Source organism: Lygodium microphyllum, chromosome 30 (genome assembly GCF_053477565.2).
Source record: "Lygodium microphyllum isolate KBCC chromosome 30, Lygodium_microphyllum_v1.1.10, whole genome shotgun sequence".
Lineage (NCBI taxonomy): Eukaryota > Viridiplantae > Streptophyta > Polypodiopsida > Schizaeales > Lygodiaceae > Lygodium > Lygodium microphyllum.
This window is the reverse complement of record NC_141164.1, coordinates 41,626,163-41,636,323: the sequence shown is the minus strand read 5'-3', so window position 1 is coordinate 41,636,323 and position 10,161 is coordinate 41,626,163. Positions and strand designations below refer to the sequence as shown.

At 38.8% G+C, this 10,161-nt stretch overlaps 1 protein-coding gene across 1 annotated transcript; it reads right to left on the bottom strand.

The window, feature by feature from the left end:
* Positions 1-2,786: 2,786 nt before the first annotated feature.
* On the bottom strand, positions 2,787-3,427 carry LOC148009781 (uncharacterized). The gene is made up of 2 exons (XM_087672459.1): positions 3,305-3,427; positions 2,787-3,204 (listed from the first exon to the last, which is right to left on the bottom strand). Exons 1-2 carry the CDS (start codon positions 3,378-3,380, stop codon positions 2,864-2,866), a joined length of 417 nt encoding a protein of 138 aa, XP_087528585.1. The 5' UTR covers positions 3,381-3,427; the 3' UTR covers positions 2,787-2,863.
* Positions 3,428-10,161: the final 6,734 nt, after the last annotated feature.

Below are 10,161 nucleotides of genomic sequence, written 5' to 3'. Positions count from 1 at the left end.
GATATATTGCTTATATACCATAGACATAGCCTACGATAGTCTAACCTTACCAACATCCTAGTGTATCCATAGTGTAGCCATCACCTAGTTTAGACATAGCCTAAGCCTAAAGTAGCCATAATGTAGTCTAGACTAAGCTTCTTTCTAGTGTTACTTTAGCCAACCCTAAGGCTATGCTTAGCTAGCGTTATTGGACCCTAAAACTTACTTTGCAAACATGGAATTCTTGAGAGGAGTATAGAAGTATATGAGTCTTAAAGAAAATTGAATATCGTGGTTTACATATCGCCACACATATCATGGTTGGTTATGCCATAAGCCAAATTTTTATGTCACCCTAGTATATGAATAATTGAATTAGAGAGCTTCTCTTAGTTTCTTGAAGCCATATAAAAGATTAAAACTCTTATCTAATCCATGTATAGAAAACACCACTTCTATCAGGTATGATTGATGCAATTGCTATGAATTAGTGTATTCTGTCATCACAAATGCATGAAGGAGAAAATGACGTAAAACCAAGTCTTTCTCTTTTAAAAAAGATGGATTGTTGTTTATATATTAATAGAAAGATACATTCACATACATGCATACACTTGGCCTCCCAAAATAGTAAAACTCTCTATATATGGAGACATATCTATGGATCTATAGAAACTAGCTGCAAATGATTTTATGAAAGTATTTTCTATCTACACATTTGTCCATGCGTCTAAAAAGCAATTAGATGCACCAATAGACATAAAAATTTATAACATGCACCAATATCATAACCAATAAAAAATACAATGGATCTCTTATTCACTCAAAAAAGAGAAGCAAACAAATCATAAATTGCCAATTTCCATCAAACAAAAAAAAAACAAGCATTCTTTCTCAAAGTGTCAATTCTCATTAACATGGAGGTATATAAGGTGAGAATCAAGAGTGAAAAGAACTCGTAAGACAAGCATTGTACTAAACAAGATTAAATTACATCATCTTGCTCTTTGCAAAACATTATAGTCAAGATGCAAATAAGTAGTCAAGTTTGTGGTATGTGATGACAACAAGAGGGAAAACTCTAAATTGTGCACAAGCCACGACTAGAGACATAGTAACCAAATGGGAAACCCTAAACTCAAGACAAGGTGATGACAAAGAAAACTCAATAACAACTCCATGAAAGGAAAAGGACAAATGTCTTGCTCAATCAAGAATATGAGGCGATATGAGGGAGAAAAATACCTACCACTAGCTCATACAATCCTCATGATGATCTTTGCTCCTCATGATGGTGTCCACTGTCTACTATAGATTGAGAGAATATTGGACCAAAAGGAGTTGAAACAAGTAGAAGTATTTATGGGAAATTCAAATCCAAGGTGTTGCCTATGCAACACAATTTCTTCGGTGTCATTTATGCATTGAAATTCAATTTGCTAGCATCTCAAAACTTATCATAGATTTATCTTACTAGAGATGCTCAAATTCCTCATTTAAGAGATGCAAATAATGGCACATATGCCATGCTTTTTATGAGTATCACAAAGGGATGCTCAACATTTTTTTGAGTTGGCTCACTAATGACACCCCTTTCTTGTAGCGAGGAGAAAGGGCCTTTCCTCAAGGCTCATTGTTGCTTGCGTCGCTCGAGCCATGGTCTCACATGCTCTCCTTCCTTTGTGCTCTTCTCTTTTCCTTGTTCACAGTTGCTCTCTCTACCTATATATTTCAAATGGTTGCTTCTTTGACTAGTCTACGGAAAGTGGTCATTCCCTCAAGACACATGGAAGTGTCCACAAACTCCAAACTCTACAAATTTGACCTTAGTAATTACCTTCATGCTAGGAGCATCAAATAGTTGCAATGCTTCTAGTTCATACCGAAGGGGGCATGCATGCCTTCTTTGGACCAATGAGACCATTGCCATTTTTGGGTATATATAATACCATGCCTGGAGATTCGATGATAGCCATGACTTTACCTTTCTCCCAACCCGGATAAAATCTAGACTAGACAGTGGACACTCATACTACAGGGTCTCATTGGGTTAGAGCTCCTCAACCGTAGAACTGAGTACTCTAAGTGGGCTAGTAATTTATGGAGAGAAAGCTCGCTCTCAGCAAAACATTGGCTTCAAAGGTTGGTGCATTAAAGCATCTCTTGAGAACGGGGTCACATGGATTCACCCTTACCAGAAAATACATAATCACAGCTCGCGCTGCTGCATATATGGGGCGTACCTTGTGTTTGAGGCGCCCCAAAAGAGAAGGCTATCGGTGCTCTGTGCACACTCTTTAACTTCCTTTTGTAGGGCGTTCTTCTTGTGATCAGCAAGGCTATGAGATCGTCCCTAAGGGCAAGCTTTAAAAGACCGTATATCAATCTAATCTAAACATTGTCATGCATCTCTGAATTCTATAAGTTAGGTTCCATCACATCCCTTTGTATTTGCGGGGTAAAAGATTGTGTTATAGAAGACAGCTTTGATTCGAAAACTCCCGTATTGCAAAATCATCTTGTGGAGACAGTTTGAACACAGTCATGGACCGTAGACTAATAACCGTGATCGGGCGGCAACGGCAACAGTACAAAACCCAGTATAGGAGACGCGTAAGACGCCTCCAGCTTTACAAAACAGAGGAATCGGAAGAGATTAAAGCTACCAAGGAGAAGAGCAGAAAAGAAAGACCATATTGCTAGTAAGTACATAATTTGCTGAACGCGGAAGTCAGAATTCGATGCAACTGTATAGAACTCAACAAGGGCTCTGCATCATGTCGGCAATGCATTACATTACGTCGGCAACAGAAAACGCAGAGGAAAGGACATTTTTATTCCGACTTTCCGCAAAATATATTGCGTGGAATTACCACCTTGTCTAGCACTGGAAGGTTGCGTGCAGGGGCTTGAGGTCAAGAGGGGGAGAGTGGAGGTAGGCGAATTCCACTCGGTCGTTGGGGGAAAAGAAATCTGAGCTCGTGGGCGATGTGAGAAGGCAGACTCCATTGCCCAACACGCGCAAAGGCGACGGCTCCACCAGCATCCGGGCTTCGCTCCAGGCGGGGTCCGAGCAGCTGAGCTGCACCTGGCTTGTCTTGCAAGGACACGTGAACGAGACGCTGGCTGCGCTGATTGGATGGTTGAAGTGAAGATCCTCCTGTGCCACCACCACGTTCTGCTGGGCAGTGCAAGCGGCCGCGGCAGCAGCATTGACATGACCTGCAGTTGCATTAACACATGAGCAACACCGCCGTTAGCAAACGTATCTTATAAAAGGTAGATCGCACTTTATGCTCGTCTACGTTTATTAAATACCTACCCAGGCTTATGATCCAGGCGATTGCCGCTAAGCCAACGAAAAATGCCCTCATGTCGGCTGGTAGAGAGGCCGCCATATTAGTTGGACTAGCTGCTTGATCTGTGTCGCTCTGGTCGAAAAAGAGTTAGCACAAACTGTTATATACTCGGCTCGACTCGAAACGTCCGACCTACGAGGCAGGCCACAGCATCGTGATTCGTCAATTCCTTTCAGAAAATATTGACGGTGTACAAAACGAGACAACCTGCTTTTCCGATGAATTGCATACTGATTGCTGGGATGAATTCCACGCAGGCGCAATTGGATGGATCAATCACAAAAAGAAAAAAACAAAACCAAAAATTCTAGTTATAACCAGGGCTCCTTTTTCCCTCAGCACACGCTAGATCACCCTAACCATTAATAGAGTAGCTCTCAAGGGGAGGTCATGCTTATTAGTAGCCTCTTAGGGGTACTCCGAGTGCAATCGTACTGCTGTCAATCACCACATGTTAAAAAGGTCCACTCGGCTTGGTGGAACAAATGCCTCGGAAGGAATCCTTCACCTATGATGAATATGGAGGGATGGATGTAGGGCCATCCTTTGATTCTCCGAACGCAAGACTCATAGCAAAATGGTAAGGAATCCTTGTGTTAGAGCACCTAAAAGCCTTTTGGCTACAAGCCATCACATACGACCTATTTGTAATGCATAGAGAGAGGGTAAGCGTGGGGATTCCACCTATAAGAAATCATCTATATAATGTACGTTCAAAGGATCTTAAGAAATACTCTTTCCTTACATACTATAATGTCTTAATATGATCCCTTTTACTTTACTAAACTTATGGATTTTTTAAAAATTTTAAATTATTATCTTACATGTTCTATAAGATGGAATCCTCAGGAGGGTAGGTTGGATACAAACCATCACGGTGCCTAAAAGTAGAATACATCTTATGTGTCCTACAAGTTTCAACAAACTTAAAAACATCCTTGCACATGGCCTTCCACCCCGAGTACCTCTCATTGATCTTCTTGAATGTAGTCGGGACACCTCTATGACAAGCTAATAGATTCTCATGAAATTCATGTACATGGTTAGCCTTTCCTAGAATATGTCAGAATTTGGGATTCATGTATTTTATGTAGGCAATCCACCATAACATGGCACTTTTACTGGCAAACCATCTAGAAGAAGCATGGTAAGATGAGATATATAATCCCACTATAGTTTATTCATTGCATCCATCATGTGTGCAATAAAATTCATTGCTCCTTGTGGTAAAGTGTTAAGAAAGTCATCACCTCCAATTTTCTCTTTTTAAGAGATCCTATGGTAAACCTATGGCCAATAATCTCTTTTGGATCCCTCAAGTTCCACTAATTAGAAGACAACCCAATCATCTCCTAACTATCTAGAGGTGAGAGTTATGCAATTAATTTTATCTTTCTTTGTATCAATCTTAGTTTCAACCCTGTCATCTAAGCATAAACATCTCTACTTCATAAACTATACTATCACCCGATGCATATCCAAAGAGCACACATGTACCATAGTATTTTCAACATTTAACTTAGATTTTAGCATAGATGAAAGTTCAACCATTCTATACATGCTAATTATGCATTGTTGAGATTCTGACAAATAATTTATTTTCATGTCTTTTGGTACTCTAAAAAATACTATTCTACAACCCTTTCCATGCTATCAATCCTTTGAAAACATACAAAACCTCTTACTAAAGATCCAATACACTGTATAGAATAAGCACCTATATGTAAGATATGAGGTGAGAGCTATTTCCATCGTGCACTATCATAGTCTTGTTTTACCATGGGTCCTACTAAAAACCTAGCTCATGTATCTAATATATGAAGCAATATCTTTTTCATCTTATACTATTATAGTCTTGTTTTATAGTTTGGGTTCACCACAATTGAAGCATTTGGGATCGAAAGTCTACTCTGAGGATAAGAGATAGCAGGGTGAAGGGAGATTCAGGCAGAGGGGTAGACGAAAGAGAAGGAGCTCAAAGAAAATAGAAGATGCAGAAGAATACTCACAAAGATGGAGCCTACCAATTTATTTTTGTATTATGAGAAGAAAAATCTCTTGTAGACAAAAACATACATAAAAAAATACCTTGCTCTATGTTTTGTAAAAAGCATTTAAAAAGCAGACACTTTGTAATGTCGACTACTAGTCATAGCGCATTCATCTAGCCATTGGCAACGTACTTATAGTCAGGGCTTTCAGCAAGGGCAGTGTGGCTCCATCAAAGCCTACAAAGCTGCCACTAGAGCTCCGGGGGGGGGGGGGGGGGAGGTCACTATGTATAAAAATGTGTGTAACGTGAGTTCAAAAAAAGGGAATACAAAAATACATAGGCTTACATATATACATTTATAGAATGAAATATTTTAAAAGTAATAAATCTATTCACAAAAGGGGTCTTTATATTGAACATGTAAAATTTTTAAGAGAGGGTATTATTAAATCATAAAATTGGCCTAGATCTTTAACAAAAGGATATGATGAACCTCAACGAGTAATCATAGTACCCCTAATCTTTAGAGTATTATACTCTCTCTCTCTCTCTCTCTCTCTCTCTCATACAAGAGGTGGAGGATGAGTGAAAAGACCTAAGATTGAAGAGACATTCCCCCTCTCTCTCTCTCTCTCTCTTTCTCTCTCTCTCTCAAAGATGTGAAAAAGATGGAATGAATCTTCATTCTTCTATTAGAAGTTAATCAAAAGCAATGAGAAAGCAACACACACATTCAGGACTAAAGTATTCTCTGAAGGCGACTATCATGATTGTTTATACTTCTTTTATTATTAATAGATAGATTATGCATGTGGCATGATGGTTTGATGTGTCTTCTTTTTCTTATTCCTTTATATGTCCTATATGTGTGTGTGTGTGTGTGTGTGTGTGTGTGTGTGTGTGAAACTAGGCTCAAAGGAGTATGACCATGAACAGTTGATGGCATTCTTTTCTCTTCTTAGGAGGTATAAAAGAGTAATTTTGAGAACACTCCAATTTAAGATGCAAGGGACACATAATTAGCAAGTAGCTATGCAAGTCAGTGTAACGACAAGATTTTGTAGCACATGCCTTCAAAAGTGATATTACCCTATCATCATAAGGCACAGGTTAAGCTTCCTAATAATAACTATTGTAAAAACCTTATGTTTTGTCTTTATCTTTAACATAACATGTACTTTCTTCATACATGTACATATATATAAATACACTTTCTATATATCTACACATATATGTACATCCACATAAACATGCATGTCTGCACAGACACACACACACACACAAACACACACACACACACACATAAAGAGAAGTTAATTCACATAATATAATAGAAAAGAGTTTGAAAATAGCTCTTGGATCAGAAACAAGGGTTTTGTAACCCTTCAAAACTTTCTAATGAGCATGACATTAACAAACCTATCAAAGAAGTGGAGATATCTCAAGACAAGGGAAAACCTCTTTTCGAGGAAGCCACATGAAAGAAATTCTCATTCTAATCAATTGCAAGCCAATGATTCTCATGCATCTTTTTTTTTTTGTAACTTTGTTCAAACAAGAACTCAATATCTTAAATAAAGGGTTAATAGCATCACACGGACTAGTATTGACAAAAATAAGTTACACCAGTGAGGGCCAATACTAAGATACCTTCCAACAAGTAAAGATAGCCTCAAAGAGTGTAAAACATATAGAATGTTGATGTGCTCTTACTAGCCCAATTATGTTAATGTATAGGAAGTTATTGTTTTTACACATTGCATCCAAATTTCATTATCCATGGTCTAATGGAAGTAGATTGAAAGTCACTAAAATGGTTTTGAAGCAAGCACAATATACATGCTTTTTTATCATGCAAAAGCTTTGTGACCAAACTTTCATATGTACTGCTATTAATCAAGAGACCTTAGATGCATTACCTTATGTAGTATCCAAAACTTTCTTATCTAGTGCTATTAATCAAGAGACCTTAGATGTACTATTGTTGGCCCTTTCATCCTAAAAAATGTAATAACACACAAAAAATAGGGGTTCAAATGGCACAAAGCTCTCATGAAATTAACTTCACATACATCATCATTGTCTCTTTGTTTACTAGTTGCTATGACAAGTTCATTGTGGATGTAGTCACATGGAGTGATGATATGATGACCAAAACTATTTGGTGGTAACCATCTCATTTTCATGATACCATGTGGAGGTAAGTGGTGGTTAGGACACCATCTTGGACTAAGCCTCAAGGAGTTAACCAAAATGACCATTAACAACATTCTTCATACTATGGGTCGAATTACGATATGAGACATTATGAAACTCACATATGGGTGCAAAGTGATACCCTCTATGAGCCCCCTACTAGTGGCTAGTTACATATGTAACATAGGTAAAAGGGACTTTGCATGTAGTCCCATCATATGATAGACCCTACTTTGAAGCAACCATATAGTTTGTAGTATGTGCATTGATGAAGTTTACATGAAAATATGGATTCATAGTCCATTGAAAATGGCTAAAGTTGTAAGGAATGTTTTGTTAGTGGCATGAAATAATTGTGTGAGATTTTGACAGTAGTATATGGTGCACATTGTGAGGCTTTCTCATAAGAGCCTAAATAGGACTCAAGGTATAATTGGATGTAAGCATACACATAGTGATCTGACTTAATGGAGGTTATCTATGGATAAATCAAGGTCTTATGCATTAACTGTTATCTCAATCATGGTGGTGGGGACTAGTCCATTGGTCATATACATTTGCAAAGTATAAGTCATTAATGATCACAAAGAATCATTATGTGTCTATCGGCCTAGCTCCAACCCATTTTCCGACACAATAGATTGTGTGCACCTATCTACAAACAAATTTAGACCCAATAGATTATTAGATCTGTATTCATACAATGCAACCAAATGAAGAAGACTAGTGCCTACAATTATAGAAAGTAATAGGTGATAGGAACTGAAAAAACAATTTAAGGTAGCATTATCTACAGAAAACCCACTCCATAGCCAAGTAACTATGGTATCTCCTATCACAAATATGGCCCTTGCTAAACTAGTAATTACAGTAGCTTCCCAAAAACTCTTTTTAACCCCAAGAAAATACTTAGCCTATAAAACCAGTAATGATCATTAATAAAGGAATGACCACTCCAACGCATGCCCCAATCACCCGCATGCATGCTCAACTGCCCATGCGATCCACCCACCCAGTGTTAGCATGAAGCGCACAATCAAAATTTAATCATACATGGTGGATGAGATGCCTTGAGGAGAGTGGAGTGAATTAGTGGGGTAGTGGCTCCATAATGTCTTTATTGTTCCTTCATGTGGCCATTATTGCAAGAACATATGTAAATGTAAATGCACTCTCTCTCCCTCCCTCCCTCCCTCTCTCTTTAAATGGTCTATTCTTCTATCAATCGGGTGCCCAAGAAGGAAGGAGAAGCAAGCATAAAATTAGGGGCAAGAAGGTAGCACAAGACCCTCCTCTGGCTAGCATCAGAGATTTGTATGTTCAGGCACACAAACAGACACAGGTGCTAGCACGCACTATCATGTTGGTAGTAGTAAATTGATGTTATAATTAGTCATGTTGGTAGTAGTAAATTGATGTTATAATAACTGTTCCTCATAGGTATGCCATGACTTTGCAGTAATTGTGGTATGCTCGCCTAGCCTCGTATACCAGAAGATCGCGACGGTATAGACCCATGCCACCGACAACTGGCCTGCCAGCAAACTTGTTTCTATCTCGAATAGATTCGAGTTGGAGTCACTATCATACAGGAAATCCTCTTTAGCCTGGCAATAAGCACGTTTATTAACCACGCTAATCAAGTTGGCAGGTTGCTTTGCTAGTAATGAGCTCACCGTAGTAGGGGTTGTGACTCTCCAATCAGTACTGTCGGACTGGTACACAGCAGACTGGCACTATCGAACTGGTACATAGCTATTCATGCGCTATTGCTGCAATCAATGTCTGGTGCAATCGATTTCAGACTGGTACACAGATGACTAGCACTATTAGACTGGTACACATCTAATTGGCACTATCAGACTGTACACAGCTGTTCATGCATTGTTATTGCATTCGATGTATGACGCACCTATCCCTCTCCCTTAACTCCCTAGGACAATCAAATAAGTCACCTGAAGAAGTAGGGTGGAAAGGCATCAACAACATTTTCAAGTTTCACTCTGGAGCATTCAACGGGGGTCTCACAACAGCACCCATCAGCCACCTAGAGGCTAATAGGGGGACTTAAAGGAGCATCTGTCAGTCACCTGCTTCATCAGGAGCACCCATCAATAGCATTATGAAGTTTGTGATCAACCCTATCAATGCCATCAAGAGCATCATCAATGATTAAGTGCCCATGATCAAAGCCACAGGCAGTTGCAATAGTATCAAGTTCAGGACCACCCCCAACAATGCCATCAATGCTATCATTAATGATCAAGTGCGTGTGACCAGATCTAGTAGTCAACAAAAGCAAAGTCAACAGAGGTTAGTAGCTCATTTTGAAGGAATACATAAGGCATTCATTGATAACAAAAAATATGAGTTTCAGCATAGTAATAGCCATACAAATAATGTGTTTTGTATGAGTGCAATGATTCCAAGTAGAGGGTGTTTTCTTTTCCATAATACATGGCTTGAAATCACATTATCCCCAATAAGAGTTGTGTTGAATGATAATGGAACCCCCAATGTGTACAAATTCAATAATAAAAGGAAGTAGGGTTATTACAAACTCTATAAACTAGGGATGGTGCCATGCCCTAGTTTAGAGAGAGAGAGAGAGAGAGAGAGAGAGAGAGAGAG